The sequence below is a fragment of the Mytilus edulis genome, chromosome 13 (genome assembly GCF_963676685.1).
Source record: "Mytilus edulis chromosome 13, xbMytEdul2.2, whole genome shotgun sequence".
In the NCBI taxonomy this organism is placed as follows: domain Eukaryota; kingdom Metazoa; phylum Mollusca; class Bivalvia; order Mytilida; family Mytilidae; genus Mytilus; species Mytilus edulis.
This window is the reverse complement of record NC_092356.1, coordinates 58,760,807-58,782,588: the sequence shown is the minus strand read 5'-3', so window position 1 is coordinate 58,782,588 and position 21,782 is coordinate 58,760,807. Positions and strand designations below refer to the sequence as shown.

Genomic DNA, 21,782 nt, shown 5'->3' with positions numbered 1-21,782 from the left:
AGCAAAAACGACCCTTATGGCAAAAATTATGAATTATCAGATTTTTTATTAATTAAACAGAAAATACGTATGCCAACTCAATGTAAAAAATTTGAAAACGATCGGTGAAAAATTAGTTGAGAAATTTCAATTTTGGTAACACATGAAATGTGTTCTAACGTAAAATTCAACGTAACGTTGGAATCATACACTCTGACGTCGATTTTAAAAGTTTGCAGAAATTTACTACTTTACTCTTCTCCTGGTACTTGACAAAATGTAGCCTGATATTCCTTCCTAGCATATGGACGATTTTTTTAATATAGATGTTCCTATCTAACACGTGCAATTCTGGCTGCAGGAATAACTACAGGACGAGCCTACTTATCGAACTATTATAAAGGACGATGAGGAGTATTTATTTCTTTTTATTTTGTTCATTTTTTTTTGTAAAATTAACTTCTGATTTATCATGAGCAACGATGAAATAATGGTACTTTCTGATACCATAGAATAGGTTTAATCAAAACAGATAAAATTGGTTTCTAATCTCTCCATTTTCTAAGCAGTTTCATCGTTCTCTTGCTTGCAATGTTAACCGACTTATCTTATTGATGATGATTTTTGAAAGAATTCTGCCACATGCGATACAGTTTGATCGTCAATATTTTTTTTTAGCTTGACAAAATCTACCAAACGTTTAGTATGACCAAAGGCTTATTTTTCTAATATCGTCCAGTTATATGTAGCACACACAAAGCAAGATAGTCAGTCATATACCGATTTTTTTAACAATAAAGACTTTCATTTGTTGGATTTCAAATATTAAAGAATTCTTTTTATTTTAGTAGCGATTTCAGTGTCATCTTAAATGTAATAAAAAAAACACACTTAAGTGTGAACTCCTGATTCTTCCAGGGCACGATCTGTTTTTCATTGGGTTCGTGTTGCTCAATTTTTAAATTTCTGTGTTATTTTTTGTTTCACTCGTTTGATTTTAAGACATGGTCATCTGAGTTTTCTGTTTATGATTTATGATTTCACGCGTGGTGTCTGTTTGTATTTATTTGATATTAAGGATCAACTTGACTAATTTTTACTCTTATTCGATCTTTCTAAGGTTCAGATTGAATCAATTCATATTGCCAGTTAAAACAGTTTGGTCATTCAAAATCAAATTGACAATAAAATTAGAAATGAAATATAGATTAAAGGAGCTCAATGTGGGAATTTGTCGCGGAAGGTCAGTGTTTTGAACATTTAATCTAAAGGAGTGGAATATATTTTGCCAATAAGGCGTTTAATACTGGTATTAATTTACAGCCGATTCTATTGAGGGTGAAGGCAAAGGTAATATCTTTGGTTAGCTTGATTCGCGGCTAGCTTAACCGTGAAGTCATTTTCAGTTCAGGTAAACTACACTCCTTTAAAAGTAGACTCATTCGACAGATCGCCAATCTATCTGTCTGTAAGACCAGGCTACTCCGAAAGGATGGTCGGATACCTAAGCTAACATAAGATATTACCTTTGCCTACACACTCAATGGAATCGGCTGTAATTAATTTAATTGTTTCATATTTTTCATATCGGGGTCTTTTATAGCCGACGATACGGTATGTTTTATCTCAATGTTGAAGGCCTATAACTACGACCTGGGACTATTATACTAGTATAAGAGTCCCATCTACGACACACATCAGAATATATAGATGCAAATATTATGTGCGGACAGCAAGTCGACCAGACATTTGTCCATTCTGTTCAGTGGACATATCAAGTCTATAGATGCTCCGTGTTTAAGACCGTACTTTGACCTATAAGGGTTTACTTTATGACATGGATGGTGAGTTTTTTCATTGGCACTCATACTCATCTTCTTATATCTACATCAAGTTCCATTTGTCTGAAATGCTGATACATATGTGTCAAAACCCGACTATTTTGATTCACAAGAAGATAACACAATCTGAGGTTCAGAGTCATGTCTGTTATGAGGTACTGTTTGTGGTAAACCATGCAGACTAGCATAATTTTTCTTTTGATATTTTCTTGGTATTTCTTTTACTGTTGATGTGTTTAATCAAGGATTTGAAACGGTACTCTCGAATACTATAGGTAACAGGAATGTATCTCGACAAACTTACCTGTCTTCAAAAGTTTATGTAAAATTTTGTTCGCTTTCGCTCTCCGTATCTAGAACGGGATTTATCTACGCCGTTTTATTCTAATTTACCCAATAAATACATATCTTTGCCTTCTTTGAATAGTACATTTCTACATGTATTATCTTCAATGTTATCGTTAAATGAGAACTGCAGCTGCGTGTGCAATTTCATCCGTTTCAGATATATTTCTTGCAATAAATATATACGCATGTCAATGTTTACAAAACAAACTAAAATGCACGTTAAACTGCATTTGTAAAAGTGATTTAAACGAAAAATAACATTTGAAAACTTTATTAAATAACATTAAAAATATATCTCAAGTGCGAAATTTCAATCTGTCCGTGTTCGTAATAAATATCAACTACTTTTATGTTTTACTATAATTATAATAAGTTTCGCCTGGATATCCCTTATCAGAGAAATTTGATTCGAAGTGAACTTGAAAATTTCAATATTATGCAAAAGTAAAATAGATTGTTTTATAACATCCAAAGTATGACATTTCAAGATTGAAAAAAATATGAAGAACAACAAGTTTATTTGATGTGATCTAATTATATGTTGTTGTTTTTTCAGCTTGTACTGCCTCCATTAGTCCTTGCCTCATGTTTACAGATCATTGTAATATATCCAGCATCATCTTTTTTGAAAATTAACGCAACATTGCAAAATTGCATTTGCTTCTGTTTCTGATTTTACATGGCGTTAACAAATACCATTGAAAGTTTATTAATCGGATTGTTAATCTTATCTATCCGTGAATTTAGAGATTTACACGACGGGTGATACAGTCAGAGACTCCTGATCATTAAGTCAAAATCATCAATTTAAAAAATGTCTTCTCGTCGTTGTATAACCTTTCGTACTAGCGTTGCATATTTATTTCAATCAAGTTAACAACTCAATTTTAGTCAAACAATATCCCGCATCTCATTTTATTCACAATCAAAGAAAATTAATACAACGAAATTGAACTGTGACCATTAAATAGTATACATATATTTGACAACATTGTAACAATGATTAACAAGCTTAAACAATCTCGTGTATGCATCCAAAATTGTTAATCATTTTTCGAATTAGCTCAAGCCTCTAGCATTTTTTATTTTATAATGATCACTGATGATTTTTCTTCCTTTCTTTGTTGTTTTGTTTCTTCATGGCCTACCACACAGACCATTTAAGAATAAAAAATTAAAAGATTTGTTTTCGAATGGATGCAGAACACCTATATTTTGTTTACTTTTAGAAAATGTAAAACAAGAATTAAGATAAAACTTGTCCTGAATAAAATTGAGAAAGGAAATGCAGAATCTGCCAAAAAGACAACGTCCTGGCCAAAGAACCGAATTTTAGGTTTATTATAGTTTTTGTGCCGTATGAGCTGAGTTAATTCCATCCCCTTTCCACTTAGAAGATGAGTGGCCGGGATCTCTAAAGCCGATTTTGGCGATTTTTTTAGGAGATTTAAGTAAACTTCTAAAGCATTTATAAAACAAGTGAAACATTGAGTTACTGCTTACTGATGATACCCCCGCCGAAATATTTCGGTAAACAGGAAGTTGTTGAGTGATGAATCTGAAAACGCATCGCACGATATAAATGAATTATATAAACCCTGAAACCAAATTTCAGAAATCCTTGTAATGTAGTTCCTAATAGATATGCGACGAATATATTCATGGGACGAACGGACGGACTGACGGATGTATTGACTAACAGACAGACAGAGGTTAAACAGTATACCTCAACTTTTTTAAAGTGAGTGATATAATTATGAACTGCTATTTGTTTCATACTAACAGTTTTAAACGCATTGCAAATTTTTATGCCCCACCTACGATAGTAGAGGGCATTATGTTTTCTGGTCTGTGGGTCCGTTCGTTCGTTCGTCGTACCGTTAGTTCGTCCCAGTTCAGGTTACAGTTTTTGGTCAAGGTAGTTTTTGATGAAGATGAAATCCAATCAACTTGAAACTTAGTACACATGTTCCTTAAAGCGTGGCAAAATAACAGACGAACAATTTCAGACAGACTTTCATCTCTTTCGTACTTAATTTCTTTTAAGCAAACTCTCTCGTGTGATTAACCGTGCAAGATTTTCCGCATTTGGCATGCATAATTTTACGCCAAATATTAAATTATTTTCTTAGGTTCTTCATAAAATAACTTGCCGTATTAAAAGTATAAAAGAAATACAGCTGCGGAAAAATGTTTTTAAAAAATATTTAAGTGGGGTTTTTTTTTGCACAACATTGGTATTGTTTATATATTGTAGAGGGTTAATACGTGTATCATCACATATCGTGGTACTATGTATTAATGAGACATGGTGTTGTGTGGGATTTTATTATATTGTTTATAAATCATACGCTGTATATTCTTAATTATTGTCTTGGGAGGAATGTCAAAACAAGCATTTGAAAAGTTTGAATAGAAATTTATCACAGAATTAAATTTTAGATCGTAAATACGGCATTATTTTACAGAAGTATTTAATATATGTAATATAAGAATATACTATTCAGTTCGCATGGATAACGCTATGTTTAGAAAAAAATATCTCAATTTCAACGTGCAATTTATCGGTTTGTTTTACGTTACATTCTAGCGTTGACTACCGATAACGACGTCAAATGCGATAAGGGTGGTTTTTGCTTGACGGGCGTCATATATATGTTAACAAGTTATTTTATTTATCCTATTTATGATTTATAGTTATAAGAACAGTGTACAGATAGATGTAGGTTCTGGTACCATTTATAAAGACAGCATCCATCTACATGATGTACCAGGGTTAAAGATGAAATCATCCATGAAAAATTACCAGGTACGTAATAATGACTGTACTTTGAATTTGTATTTTTTAATAATTTTAAATGTTCATTTTGATGGCCATTTACCAAGCCTCTAATATACCTGATATATCAGAATAACATAATAACATTCTGTCCATGAAAATTCAAGATGTAGAAAACACTGACTGATCATTTAAGTGTATGGAGGGTATTGCAATTGCATCTATCTACATTTATGTACCGTTACTTGATAAATTAAGAAGACATTCTAAGGAAGATCTTAAAAGTACATTAAAGATATTCCCCAAGTCATCATTACACCTTTGTTTGGAAAGATTATCTTGTAAATTTAAGTTTGCCAAAAACTTTGTCATAGTATAAGAATTAGAAGATATTGTATTAATGCAAAAAAAACCCTAGGTGTGCTAGGGCTGTATAGCCAGTCAAGGTCGTTAAAAACTTCCATTTGTTGCTAATGCCAATGAGGCAATTTTCCACCGAACACTTTAATGTAAGGCCTTTATCAATTAGCAAAATCCATATTTTATAGTCAGCATTTAAGGTTTCTTTATAATAATTGACAATTTGTATTTGAATCTATAGGTAATGGGAACCTGTATTATCCTTGGCAAGAGATTGAAAGAGTTAAGCAACAGTTTGTGCAAACGTTACTCACAACCAGGAAAATATGGTAAGTAAAATAAAAGGCTACTCACAACCTGAGGATACCTGGAAAAGCCATTAAGTATAGTAATAAAATTGAAAATGGAAATGGGGAATATGCCAAAGAGACAACAATCTGACCAAAGGGTAGAAAACAGCCTAGGCCACCAATGGGTCTCCAAGTTAAGTTAAACAAAGGTTACTCACAACATGCAAAATATGCAATGCATTGTGTTAGATTCTTGGTTTATTAACATCAAACATGAAAAATTCTACAACATTATTTTACTATCTACAGGAATTTTATTTGTAGAATCTGTAGGTATTTAGATTAGTAGACAAGCCGGTATATGTACCAAAATTGGAATATTATTAATTTAAAAAAGAAAATTATTCTTTCTGTGTGATGTCATTTGGCATGATCACCATTTTGTCTTCAATGGTAAAAACAATTATTACCAAAATACTTTATCTCAAAATTGAATTTTAATTATTATATAGATAAGAAGTAACAATTTAAGTAAGAACTGTTATCAGAAAAATGTTAGTATTAAAAAAAATCAATTACAAAACGGAAACACAAAAAACAAAAAAACAGGAAAAGGGAGATAATTTGTAGAAACCTGTATTCTGTGTCAATGTATATCTGTGATAAAGAATTGTTTATTTCAGGAGAAAGTGTAAAAACTGATGTGATCTGTACAGTCAGTACATTACAGAGAGGAGGGATGTCTGGAGTTTATTTAAGATTCCTAGCTATCAATACAGCACAGGTAATTACACAGAAGAAATAAGCACTGTTATTGTTAGTACAGAACAAGTATATACACAGGAAAAATATGATAACTGATATTGTTGAATAGAAAAACAAAGTATAAAGTACAGTTTTTTTTCTATATAGAAAGCAGGGATGTCCAGCGTTTCCTTTAGATTCTGTAAGCCATCAATACATCATGAGTAATTACACATCATTTATACTGTGGATTCATTAATATTCGTTGGATACCAATTTTCATGGATTTCGTTGGTACAGGAGAACCACAGAATCAAAAGATCAACGAAACACAAATTTTCTGAAGGAATGTATGCAGACTTTGCTAACATCACGAAATTAAATATCCACAAATATACAAGTTTTCTTCTAACCACGAAAATTGGTACCCACGAAAAATAAATGAATCCACAGTAATGTCAATATTTGAGAAAAAAAACGAAAAAAAAAACAACTAAGAAAAAAAAAATTGTTATATCTTCAGCCAAACATCATTGAAAAGATTCAAAGTAGATGATGTATTAAGGTAAAAATAGATTTTCTTCGACTGAGGCTCTTAATTATTACATCAGATCAGATGACATATTGTCAAAGTGGATATTTTAGTGATTTTGGTGCCAAACAATATTGGGTGGGGATTATGTTTGCTTATCAACAATAAGTTCCTAGATAGAAGAAGATGTGATATGAGTGCCATAATGAGCCTACATAAGTTACATTAATAACATTGCTTTCTACAAACCATTGTGTGGCACATTGGATTTTTTAAAAATTTTACCTGATAATAAAATAAACCATATAATAACCTTGTGTGTGAAAATTTCCTCATTTACAGAAAACACGTTCTCATCTAAAATTAGAAATTCTCATTAACGGTAATTTGTCATAATTCGTTCTCAAATAGGTCGAATTAATGCTCATAAGACAATCTTATACAAAAAAGAGAAAAATAAAGGAAAAACACATTTTTATTTTATCAAGCACTTGGAAATCGTGAATCTGGCATTTTAACACCTGGTATATGCTGAACTGAATTGTAATAAATTAACTTGCATTTCTCAGGTCTGTATGCTAGCATACGTACCTGGTGTATGCTAATGTTTACATTTAATTAATACATTGTATTTCTCAAGTATGTATGCTAGCATACGCACCTGGTGTATGCAGAACAGCAAATATTGAATCAGTTGTTGTATTTCACAGGTCTGTATGATAGCATACGAACCTGGGTGTTTAAAAAAAATCCTTTACGTCAGTATAGCTGTGGTTTTACTTTATTGCCGATTTCGAGTTTTTAAAAAAAACTAAAAGCCTAAAACTGACCTCTTTATTTTCTCCCGTTGGTAAACAGAAAAGCGTTAATTTGCAAGGCAAACCGGTAATTAAAGCGTACGTTCTCTGTTGTAAATCGATAAATGAAAATCAATTCTCAAGTTCCATGCCTATGATCGCTTTATTGACCTAGAGGTATCTGTTTTGTTTGCAAATTAAAATTACGGAAAATGATGCGAGGTTCCAAGTTCGAAGTTGTTGACAAAAATTTATATGACGTCAGGGACCTTCTGACGTAAGGCGGAGGGATATAGACGGATAGCATTGGCTTACACAAGTTACTTTACCAGTACACTTAATTAAAATAATAGCAATTGATTACAAAATAACCTGTTTTGTTTATACTTGGTATTGGTAATTATTAAAAAGTCAAAGAAAAAAGGACTATTTATCTGCGGAGTCACGCACTCCATCTTGATGACGTCATTTAAAAATGTAAACAATTTCAATGATCAATGAAGGAGTTCTCCTCACGGAGAAGAAAATGGACAAAAATACGCTCTATTATCTTGATTTGAATAAACCAGAAGCAAAACAGAATGTCGGATATATTTATGGTAAGTAAACCTAGCTGTTTTTGTACATTTTTCACGATTTCATTTAACACCCTCTTTTTTGGAGGTCGGCTTGAACATGTACACATGTACACATATATGCATGTAGCAAGAGGTAGAATCTATTTAAAGGGGGTGCTATGCCAGCGCTTTGTGGGAAAACTTACGTTGATTTATTGAGGGAAACAGTACTGAAGCGTCCATCTCTAAAGAAGTCATGCAGTGCCCTCCCTATCTCATCCCCCTTATGAAACTTCTGGATATTCATGTCTTATTCTTACAACTTTTAGGGAAACAACTGTCCCAGGTAAAAAAAAAAGGGGGGGAAGCTGAGCGCTCGATCACATGTTAAAACCGGCCACACTATATAGTCTTTTTATGCCTGTTCCACAGTCGGAAAGCTGACCCCGGTTTGACCCCATTTCTTAAAGCAACAATGGACGTCATGTGATTACCATATATGGGCATTTTTTTACCAAAAAAAGTGAAGCTCGTTTTTTGGAATTTGTAGTTTTTTGCATGAATTAAAACTAATTTCCTTTTAAGTGAACATTTTTGAGTATATAAGAAATATATTACTCAACTCAATTATGGATTAAACTCCTTTTTTTCTCTCAAAATGTGTCTTCAAAGTCAAGGTGTTGACGAAAAAAATTGGTCACAGAAAATTAAAATCGTAATTTTCTTTCTTAACTTCTCGGGAAGCTATGCTGAATTTAAATTATGTTATGTAACATAACTTGGACAATGATATGTCAAATTTGTGCCAGTTGATATGCTCAGATACGCAAATGTGCCAGTTAGATGTGTCGATATTTCTGACGAAGCGGGGCCGACGGTAATTCATGAGTTACGTCCCTTTGTTTGACACTTTCATGAACAAACTATTGTTATATCAAGCACCATATGCTGTTATTTACACGTGGATATTATTAAAATAATCTTATTAAATATATTTTGATACTGTTAACATGTGCCAAAAAAATAAAGAAACACATTTTATCACTTTTCAGAACTCAGTCCCAGTGAAATAAATCCGATGTTCTGATACGCTACCCTCCACTAGTTAGTGGAGGGTGGTAGCATATCAGAACATCGGATTTTAATGAGATTGTAGACTATGTGTCCCTATATAATAGGGTTAATAATTTAGTATTAATTTAATATTCCAAGAGTTAATTTAATATTCATGTTTTGGTAAGTATTTTTACTGCTGCAACCAATTTATTTTAACACAGAAATGAATGTCTACTCAATTTATACAAGGGGTAGAAATCTAGTCTAAATATTCATAAATGAGGGGGAGGACAGGGGGGTACCCTTCTCCCTTCTCCCACCCCTCTTCTCCTTTCTCCTACCCCCTTTCTCCTTTCTCCCATTAGAATAAAACATCTCCTTTTGAGATATTTTTTCTTGAAATATTAAAAAAAAATTTAAAAGGAGAGATATTTTATTTTTTCTCCTTTCTCCAACTTTTTCTCCCTTTCTCCCAGCCTTCCTCTCCTTTCTCCTACCCCCTTTCTCCCTGTCTCCCTTACCCCTGTCCTCCCCCTCATGAATAATGGATCAAGACAGTATTAAAATGATAAAAAACAGGAATTCCTGTTCATTACTGACACTTGCAAGTTGGTCCTACCTTTTTCATTTAAACTTAAAAGAGATCATAATGAAAGTATTCTGAATGTAAAATCTTCATTATTTTAAATTTATAAAAGGAAAATTAGTTTGCAATCCTTGTATGAACAAACTAAATATAACAATACATGTTGTCTCATTGATTTCATGCAAGTTATAGTTCTAATGAATGGACTCAAATTATAGAAATAACACACTAAACCAATAAATAAATGGTGTTAATCATGAACTTGAAAATAAATAAGAACAAAATAGACTCAGTAATATTTTTCTTTTTCTATTTGAAAAAAATAATAATAATATTAAAAAACTATGCATTTTTACATTTATATAAAAGTGTTTCAGAGCAATTTCTGGGGGCTAAGTCAACAATTATGTTTTGGATCACAAGTCAAAATTAAGTCACACTTCATGTCAGTATGATAATGCTTTGAATAAGATTGATTAAAATGATAATCTGAAAGAGATTGTTTGAAGGCAGCAACCATTTGTTTTCAGGGAGGGGGGAACTATGGTTTTTTTCCAGACAAGTTGAAAACAATTCTTCTCTTTCAATTTTAGCATTTCATTTAATGGCAGCTGAGGGAAAAACAAACATTTTTTTTTTGTCAGGGTCAAAAACAAATTATTTTTTATCCAAAAATTGTAAACAAACTTTTTGTTCTCAAAACAGTCAATAGCCACCACCCCCTACCCCCACCAGAAAATCAAATGGTTGTTGGCTGCCTAAGTTCAAATTTAGGACAACATTTTCTGATTTACTTTTGCAGGATTCATTTATCACAAAAAAAGATATATTATTATAAACAACGAATGTGTTTTATGTCAGTCATCTAAAGCAGTTAAGGTTGTGCAAAGACAGTATAAGATTTCCTTACCTTGTTTTAGTGAAGTCATACATTTCACTGACTTAAAGAGAATAATTAATCCAGTCAAATATTCACAGCTGATCTCGCCATTACTTTTTCAAACAAAAATACTAAATGTGTGTACATTGACTGTGTGCAGATGCCAGGTGACATCGATGTGTAAGACCGAAAAACTACAATGTCAAAAAATGTCTTTCTTTTGGAATTTAGTTAAAATGGGGTTTCCCAAGGGGAATAAGAACGTTATACTTGATATTGCTCTTTTTAAATTTTGAGATTCGTATTATTAATTGTTTGTATAGTACATATAGTCTTTGTTAATCTGTGAAAAATAGAAGAAAATAATTTTAAACGACGATCAACGGCATTTACGGGATCGTTAAAAGACGGCCAATTTGACATGTTTTAGAATTTTTTTTTCTTTTGATAATAAACTCCATGCTTAACAAATCGAAATAAATCTATTTCAGACCCTAATGGCAAGTAGGAAACTGAAAAAAAGATAAACTTCCAAATTGGCGCCAAAAAAAAATTCCGCGAAATTAACGCAATTTCAGAATGGCGGGTTTTAATATCAGTCCCATTGTTGTCTTAAGAAAGTAGCAACAACGGTCGTTTCTAAGGGCTTGCTTTCCGACTGTCCAAGTCAGGAGCCTGACTGTTGAAGTTGTCATTGGTTCATATTTTTCCGGTTTTTCTTTTTCGTAAATTGTTTTGCTATACATTATTATTTCTACTTTTTCATGTTGGGTCCCATAGGCGGATACAAAAGGTACCTGCCCCCCTTTTGTGGGAAACATTTGGTTGATTATATAGAAATCGCTGAACCTTGGCTGGAACCCCTCCCCCTTTATGAAAATATCTTAATCCGCCACTAGACTGTTTAAATCAATACTGTAACAGGGTAATTTATGAAGATCTTTCTTTAAGATACTTCAGATACTTTATTTCACTAATAGTTGTGATAAAGCCCCTTAATGTTACATCAATAGCAAAACGTAGCTTTGACCGTCTTTTGTTTAGCTTTTTAGTTTTTTTTAGAAAAGAAGTAAGGCAGCAACCATTTGATTTTCTGGGGTCCTATGGGGGGGCTATGGTTTTTTCTGTACAAACTTTTTTTTCGCCTTTAGCGAAGAACAATCTTTTTTTTAGCGACAAACCAAAAACAATTTTTTTCTTTCAATTTTAGCATTACATATAGTGGCAGCTGAGGGTGAAACAAACATTTTTTTTTTCTCAGGGTCCAGTTAAATATTTCAACATAGATATATAGGCTCACTACCGTCTATATACTAGTAACGAAGTCTGTTTAATGTTCACATGTTTAATCATATAAAAGTACATGTATATATGATATATTTAAAAGGTTCACAGCCCAGGTTCACAGTTATAAATTCCAATACAAAACGTTACTTAGTTCCAACTCTATAAAACAACATGTTACTTCATTATAATATTTATCGCAACTTAATTGATACTTCAAGCTACTGCACCAATATAAGTGATCAATGCAAAAAGTGTCTTACAAAATCGTGCTATGAACCGCTGTCCTTAAATTATATTAAACCTTGCTTTGATAAACGTCCAAATATTATTACAATTCTACTGTGCAACTCATGTACTGTACACACTGTCACATTTAATAAACAAGATGAAAGATCATACAACAAATTAAGTATAATTGACCATCAAATCTTTGATGTAGTTGACCACGCCACATCAATGTTAAAGTGAAGTGTAAAATATTTACTCGCATATATATATATATATGTATATAATATGTAGTTTTCATTTCTCGTTTCAGCATTATTCAAACATTGGCTATACCTTTCATGTAACTATTTATGTGTTGCTTATGAATTTAATTGTAACACTTCTTAGTGACTGGATAGGTTAAACCAATGCCTTCCTAGAAAACGATGACACCAATGAACAACACCAGTCTTTTTGCTGTTCCTGCTAATAATGTATGCATGGCTTCACTAGAAAAGGCATCAATTCTTTGGCTTTCCTGGTTGAAGGATTTGTTTTTACAACTCCAGTGTATACACAATTGTTACCATAGTATATAGTTGGTTGACCGTTATGGAATAACCGTTTCACAGATGATATCGGATATGTTTCTCACGTCATAACTACAATCCCCTTCCCTTTTCATGAATTTGACTTACTGTATAAAGCTAGTTATCGGGTTTGTAAAAACATGAGCAACCCGACGGTGCCACATGTGGAGCAGTATCTGCTTACTCTTCTGGAGCACCAGAGATCATCCCCAGTTTTTGGTTAGGGTTCGTGTTGCTCAGACTTTGTTTGTTTTCTATGCTGTTTCTTGGCCTGTGTACTTTAATTTGTATCTTTCATGTCATGGTGTTGTCAGTTTGTTTTCGATTTATGAGTTTGACTGTTCCTCTGGCATCTTTCGCCCCTCTTGAAGTCTATAACTTAGAGAATGATGAAAAATGATAGTTTTGCAATTCAAAATTTGAATACAATATAAGGCTGGTTAGAATGCAAACCATTCAGGTTGCTTTAAAATATCTAATAAGTGCCACCAAATATGCAGACATTGAAGACTGGGGGCAAACCATACACAATTACACAAGCTTACTGAATACCAGCAAGGTTTGACAATACAAGAATGTGTGTAAAACTGCAATTCAATAAAACATAGATTGGTGTACAAGCAATTAAAGCTTGTATGTATCCATGCAAGAAAAATAAGTTTTCACCGTACACTAGTGTTGTATGCAAGAATACCGTGAACTGAAAATGTCAAACAAATATGCAAACTTTTATGTTCCAATGGGTATAGGATTATATGTTGGTATGCCGACAATCAAACCCATGAATTCCATTATTTTACAAGGGTTTATTGAAAAGCGGGTTGGTATACGGGAATAAACCCCTGAGTGTTGCAGTTAAGAATTTTAAGAGCTTTCTTTCAAATTCAAATGCAGTTGAAGGCTATACATAAGTAATTCCTTACATCCATGTTCGACCTTTTCATTTCACAATCATACACATCTCCTTATTTTCTAAGGGAGGTATGCAAACATAATTAAATAAGAAATGATACTACTCAGTAAATACTTAGCATTCAGGCATACAGACTTGCCAATACAAACATGAATCCAGAATAAAATTTTAGAATCCATACAGGAATACAAGTACCTAGCAGAAAAAAAGCCAAAATAAATTTAAAAAAATCGGTTTACATATCCTAGGTTCGTATACAGGCATACAGACCTTAACTATGCCAAAATAAATATATTAAAGGTTCTAAATACACCAGATTTGTATGCAGGAATACAGACCTGACAAATACTTATATACGCAGAAAGTGAGAGTTTAATATACACCAGGTCGGGATGCTAGCATACAGACCTGAAAAATACTAGTATATGCATAGAGTGAGAGTTTAACATGCACCAGGTCGGTATGCTAGCATACAGACCTGACAAATACTAGTATATATGCATAGAGTGAGAGTTTAACATACACCAGGTCGGTATGCTAGCATACAGACCTGACAAATACTAGGATGTGCATAGAGTGACAGTTAAGCATTAACCAGGTCGGTATGCTAGCATACAGACCTGAAAAATGCTAGTTTATGCATAGAGTGAGAGTTTAGCATTAATGCTAGCATACCGACCTGAAATTTACTTGTATATGCATAGAGTGAGAGTTTAGCATTAACCAGGTAGGTATGCTGGCATACAGACCTGACAAATTCTAATATACACATACAGTGAGGTTTTAACATACACCAGGGTGGTATGCAGGCATACAGACCTGACAAATACAAGTAAGAGAAAAAAGACTTAATTTAGCATTCTTTTCATTGAAACATCTGAAATAAAGATGGGTAAATGCTATGTTATGTATATATTTCAAAATGACATAAAAGTATAACAAAAATGCAGAATGAGTATTTTTTTAAGGTTTATTTACTTGAACTATTTCCTTGGTGTTAAAATAGTTCATTCTAGCATCCTATGAAAAAGGTTTATGATAAAATAATGAAATTTTGGTTCGCATTTACAAAGAAAGATCACAAATCTTGCCAAAAGATGACAAACAAATATTGTTAATGCTATACAGTGAGTTTTTTACGCGAAATATATCAATATTCCCAAATGTTGTAGCTTTTTCACACAAAAATAAGTTAAGTGGCATATGAGAATTTCTAATTTTAGATGAGAACGTGTTAGAATAAAACATAGCTAGGTTATTGACTGTATACAAATTTAAACCACATTGCAACATCATACCGTCTGAAAAATGTAACCACAAGTTTAGTTTAATTCCCTAATATTGCTCTATTATGATCATGTTATGAGAGGTCTAAACACAATGTCTTTTGTTATTTTCACTGTTTGATAAACAATAAGAAAATATTACAATCTTGTACAATTTAATTTTCTCTTCAGGCATACCATTCACTATGGTTATTTTAACATTGGTAGGCATTGTTTTTGTTGATACCTTTATTTACATCTCTGAATTTGTTCAAAATACAACTGATGTTGCTATTTTATTTTGCCATTTATTTAAGAACACATCTTTGTTTACACAGCAAAATAAGAATGTCATATAAAATGACCAATATAAATGTAGTAACCCAACAACATTATGAGTATTATAATTTTTTACTTACTTAATATGTTAATTGATATCTTGATTTATTTCAGGCTTATACAGTGATAAAAGAAATTGTTGATCCTCTGCTTCCTTTGTTGGGTGCAGATCCCTTTCAAAACAAATATGGATGAAATATATGTCATGTGACTTGCTGCTCAAGATTTGATCGTCCTGCCAAGAACTTAAAACCATTCCAATAAGTTTTTTTTAATTGTCTTGTATTTCTAATCAACAAATTGTTAATCAATCAGAATTATATGTAATTAAATTTTGGATGTAACGTGTCTTCTGATTGGCTGACGTTGTTTGGTTTATCAGCTCATAGACAAAATTTTTCGTGGTTAAAATTACTCTGGTTTAAAATGGAATTTATTATTAATATAGAAATAACTGTGATATTTTTTCTATCTATTCGAAATAACATAAAAAATGTGGTGCACACTTTAAAATAACGTTTAACACGTGTGTTATTCAGTGTGCAACACATTTTTGATGTTATTTCTTCAAAGACAGAAAAAATATTACAGTCATTCCTTAAATAAATCAATAATTAGTTACATTGCATACTGTTAATTCAGAAATTATTGAGATGTTTTTATTATTGCAAAAAATACGGTTATGATTGCAATAATTTAAACATCGCATTTTAAAACTTTTTATATGAATTAAACAGGATTCTAACATGACGTCCTTCAAAGGCTTTGAGTACAAACCCGTGGTAAAATATGAATATATTTTTTGGGCTGTTCCGATCAACTCCCACGTTATATGCTTTTTAATGAATGAGCTACCAGAGGTCATAGATCAATGACGTCAGAATATAAGCATTTTACGGGAAAATACACCATTTTGAAACGAAAAATCATCACAACAAGGAAACAAACAAATGATGCTAAAATGTGTTATATATTTGAAGCCATTTTTGTATACATATAAGACATAAGTAAAATTGTCATTTAGATCCATCCAAACCTATCTAAATATGTTATTGTAAATAGTTTAAGCATGTCACTTAGTTTGATCCGTTATTTTACGTCAATTTAATAGTGCCTTTATTTATGGAAACGGCAAACTATGCCTTCACCTAGAGCGCTTCTATCCAAAACAGTTGCCGTATTTTTCCTATAAGAATCGAAATAATTCATGGGGGCTTGAATATCTTGTGATTTTACCAAGGGTTGTCCCTTTATGCAAATATTTTACCCCTCGCGATAATTTTTCTTTATTTTGCAAAAAATGAAATTGCATTTTAATCCAAATGACAAAATCGCCATAATAGATGACACGAGTTTCCACATTAAAGTGCACAGGTATATAAATGAAAAACTTGATAGAAATCCTGCTTTGATGATCTTAGCAAAAAAATGTAATGATACTATTGAATGCTTCTTTTAGTAATTTTATAGGGTTGTAAAAGTGTTAAACGTGCACACATTTTTAGAATTAATAGCCTCTGCCATTAAAAATGTACTTCGATCACACTTTTACACCCTAATAAATTTACAACAAGAAGCTTTCAATTCTTAAATATAGATAAATCTTATAAAAGCGAGATAATAGATGAAGGAAATTTTTTGATGTAACATTTCAATGTCTGGCTAACTGTATTGAATCAAAGTTTTATTTGTGTTTTGTTGATAATAGAAATGTTAGTTATAACAGTACTGGATTTTTCTAGGGTGGTGAAGAACAAAAATTACCAATATCGTAACTAGATGTATAGAGCGGTATAATAATAGAAAGTGTGATTTTTCTGTTAATGTAACATAGTTGTTATTGTAATGATGCATTTTTAACTATTTGTTTAAGGTGGTGCCTAGCTATACCTTGATTTAGACTATTTGGCTGATTAATTTTCATAAACTTTTGACTAAATATCTGTCCCAAGTCAGGAGCCTCTGGCCTTTGTTAGTCTTGTATTATTTTAATTTTAGTTTCTTGTTTACAATTGCGAAATTAGTATGGCGTTCATTATCACTGATCTAGTATATATTTGTTTAGGGGCCAGCTAAAGGACACCTCCTGGTTCGGGATTTTCTCGCTACATTGAAGACCTGTTGGTGACCTGCTGTTGTTTTTTTCTAAGGTTGGGTTGTTGTCTCTTTGGCACATTCCCCATTTCCATTCTCAATTTTAATTGGTCCTTAATTGGACCAAAAAATAAAAATGTCAAAAAACTTGAACCACACATTTTATCGGAAAATTTCCTTGGATATATAGCAATTTGACAAACAATTATTTTTGAAAAGCTTGATATTTCCTTAATAATTACACCTTATGTAAGAATCCGGGTTTTTGATTGGTTAATAGCCAGTGTATTTTTCACCAATTTACTGTTATCAAATGAATATCGTTCATTTTTAACGCCGCCGGGGTATTTGCTAAAAGGATATGCCTTTTTTATCCTCTCTGCCGTGGTATTTGCCAAAAAATACTCTATCCGACTGGACGCTTGTAACGTCACGATCATCAATGCGTTTTAGTACATTAACATTCGGTGTAATTAAACAGATATATCATGTTATTGAGGGGTATTTGCGAAAAATACCAGTTTGAGAATGAATTTCCCTCGCCTTACAGCTCGTGAAATTTAACATTCTCTCGACTGGTATTTTTCGCAAATACCCCTCCTTAACATGATATATCTGTTCACAATTGAATGTGATAAAAACGTTCATCTGATTTTTACAGAGTTATCTCCCTGTAGCATTATGTACCATCTTTAAACAGGGTAAGTAATGGTCTGTTAGTTAGAAAAACATGAAATAAAAAGCTGCAAACATGTTGCATGAAAACATGATTTTGTAGCTCACTTAACTGTGATTCAGTGAAGTTGTCTACAAAAAATGACATGACCACTGTTTTATATACAAGTCTTGAAGTGTAAATTTTCAAACATACTGTATTAATTAGGCCGCAAGTTTTCTCATTTTAATTGCGTTACATTTGTGATTTCCAGGCCTATTATAGCTGACTATATGAAATTGGCTTTGCTCTTTGTTGAAGCCCATACAGTTACCTATAGCTGTTAATTTCTGTATCATTTGATCTCTTGTGAATAGTTATCTCATTGGCAATCATACCACATCTTTTTGATATACAGGTATATTCTTTTTTCTTGAAGTTTATTTCATTTTAACCCATTACTATCACAATCTACGATTTATACATTTGTACAAGACATTATTTGCTATACATAATATTATCAAGATATCCTATAGCAAAACACTGCATTTTATATTTATTATGTAACATTTTATATATAGGTAAACATGCATTTATTATTGTTTCATTTATATACCTTTATGAATAATTGTTATGTTAAACAGTATCTATTTAATTTTGTTACATAAACAATTTGTTAATAAATAAAAATAAAATTTCAAGTTTAACAATTTGTTGTTTGTATATTGAAAATATGACCTGGATGTGCAAATATTCTTTTTAACCTTTGATGTATACATTATCTTGTTTAGGAAATAGTAACCAATTAAATCTCTGATTTACATGGGTTGATGTAAATGCCATTTAATGCTACCCATCCAACCTCGAGATGGAACATCACATTAAAACATTCTCTTTAAAATGAAACCTTTTTTGTAACACTGTAAATTCAAGAATTATTTCATGCATTATTTATTTTATTGCGATTTTGTCATTTTAGAGTCTAAAATGCAATTTTGATTTTAGCCCTATTGAGAAAAATTCTATTTAATTCATATAAAAAAAAATCAAAATGCAAGTTTAAATTATTGCGATTATAACCCTGTCTCATTTTTCACAATAATATAAACATCACAATAATTTCTGAATTTACAGTACTGTAGCTATTTCTAAAGTGTACAACACTCTTTGGAGCTCAGACTGCTCCTGAATACTGTACCTAAGTTAATTTCCATTGAATGCATACTCTGTATCTTATCAAATGGGATAAATTGACAAGTCGAAGTCATCTCTTGTTGTGAATGTTTTGTTCACAACAGACCAGACCCTTTTTGTCGATTTTATATGGCCATTGTTATGTTATAGTTTGTTTCTGTGTGTGTTACATTTTAACGTTGTGTTTCCGTTGTGCGTTTGTTTTCTCTTATATTTTAGTGTGAATTTGCATAGCTATAAGACATGTCACAGTGCTTTTCTGTCCCAAATTCACGTGTTTGGTTTTGATGTTATGTTTGTTGTTCTCATCGGATTTTGTCTAATGCTTAGTCCATTTCTGTGTGTGTTACATTTTGATGTTGTGTCGTTGTTCTCCTCTTGTATTTGGTGCGTTTCCCTCAGTTTTAGTTTGTTGCCCCAATCTTGTTTTTTGTCCATGGATTTACGAGTTTTGAGCAGTATACTACGGTTGCCTTTATTTAAGGAGTAACTCAAGATATGAGGTTCAGACTTACTGGTAATTGCACATCTTTATTTTCAGTTGAATGAAATAGATAAGTTCAATAGTTATCAATTAAAGGTACCAGTATTATAATTTAATACGCCAGACACGCGTTTTGTCTACATAAGACTCATCAGTGACGCTCAGATCAAACAGTTGTAAAGGCAATCAAGTACAAAGTTGAAGAGCATTGAGGAAACATATTCATAGAACTTTCAATTGTTTGATGATAGGACATCATCAATAATGTGGATCATGAAGTTACAGGATAATAATGACTGTCTTTCTGTTCTTCCTAAGAAGATCAAGCTCCTGAATGGAATCTGCCTCACAAAAATAAAGGAATAAGTCTGCATGAAAAGGAGCACAGTTGATTCCCATGGTTACATCACAATTGTTGGTTGAAAAAACATAACATCCAAATTTAACAATTATGTTGCCAATTAAGAAATCAATACATATAGAAAGATGTGGTATGAGTACTAGTGCTTAATGAGACAACTCTCTATCCAAGTTACAATTTATAAAAGTTAACAATTATAGGTCAAGCATATTAATAATGTAAGTTTTAGAATGTTGAATAGTTTGATTTGTGTCGTCCTTGAATAACATATTTATCTAATCTAAGTTGACTGTTCTTTTTAATGAAACAAGTATCACCAATTCTTTTATTTTGTCTCTAAGTTTGGCAAGAATGGTCTAAATGGGATATTCTTGTGCAAAGTTGGCTTCTTATTTTCACAATAACTGAATATGAAAATAAATAGATGTAGTATGATTGCCAATTTATTAGACAACTATTCAGCAGAGTTCAAATGATGAAGATAAAAACATTTATAGCTCATCATTTACTGCCTTGAACAATGAGAAAAAAAACCTGTTTTTTTTGGCTGATAGAAATGATGTTATTAGTTTTGAAGATGTGGTAGCTAGGTCAAGTTTGATGAGTACTTTTGACTAAATATTTGTATAAATTTTAAAAGTCATTAGGGTACGTATATAAAAAGTAAGATATGGTATGATTAAGAAGAAAATATTACCAGAAATTGAAATTTTTATATGCTCAGAATATAGAAAATCTGATGGACTAAACCAAAAAAGTATAATTGCCTTTCGAGATATCATAATTATTTGGACTAAGATTGTCATGGAGACATTACCCTCCACCTGAGACAGTTATAGTAGTCTCAGCTACAACATAGCATGTGGGGAAAAGCTATATTAGGTCTAAAACATAAACTGGGAAAGAGTAAACCTAACACATTACCAGTCTATATTATATGTAAAACTACAAATACTGGATATTGACAATCTTGATACTAACATTAGCAACGTAAATATCTTCCTCGGCGCTGTTACATCATACACACGTCCACTAAGGAATGTGCAAAACCGAAAAAAATTAATTCCGCTCACTAAAGAGGTTGGAATTGGAGGGAGACTAGACGTCCAAGAGACATATACTTTTGAAACATGAAAAAACACAAACCAGAGAAAACTAGAAGCGATAGATAGAAAAGAAAAGTTTTAAAACATTATGACAGCTAAGGAAGGTGACCAAAAAAACGTTTCTTCGAGCTGGTAAACGATCAATGAAGAATCGGTAATGAAAAAACCTTGCAATCGAAATTTAAGAAGGGTTTATACTACGACAAGTTGGACAACCCTTATTTAACAAGAAAAGAATGGGCTGATTATTTTTGAAGAACTAGCAACACATTCAATCTCCTATAGTGAAGATTTCTTGTACAACAAACAAGTGGAGCTAGAATTTCTGTTATTTGAAGATATACAAAGTTGAAAACTAGCGAACAAATATGTGTGAAAAAGTTATTATCTTATGGTTGTGGCCTGTTGTCTATTCTTGCATGAATAGATATTTCTCGTATCAACTGGACGGAGTGTGATACGAAAATAAAATCGAGTATAAAAATTTTGGAAGTTAAATTGGACCAATTTATTGTGGCACACCAACAGTAGCAAATAA

General features: G+C 32.0%; 1 protein-coding gene across 2 annotated transcripts in view; it reads left to right on the top strand.

The window, feature by feature from the left end:
* LOC139502290 (uncharacterized) overlaps window positions 1–18,809 on the top strand; it is a 33,955-nt gene extending 15,146 nt beyond the window's left edge. For both annotated transcript variants that reach the window (XM_071291721.1, XM_071291722.1), the window contains 4 exons: window positions 4,866–4,977; window positions 5,549–5,636; window positions 6,281–6,381; window positions 15,465–18,809. In XM_071291721.1, the coding sequence (XP_071147822.1) occupies window positions 4,866–4,977; window positions 5,549–5,636; window positions 6,281–6,381; window positions 15,465–15,545 (382 nt within the window). In that variant the 3' untranslated portion in view covers window positions 15,546–18,809. The remainder of the gene's footprint in view (window positions 1–4,865; window positions 4,978–5,548; window positions 5,637–6,280; window positions 6,382–15,464) is intronic.
* Window positions 18,810–21,782: the final 2,973 nt, after the last annotated feature.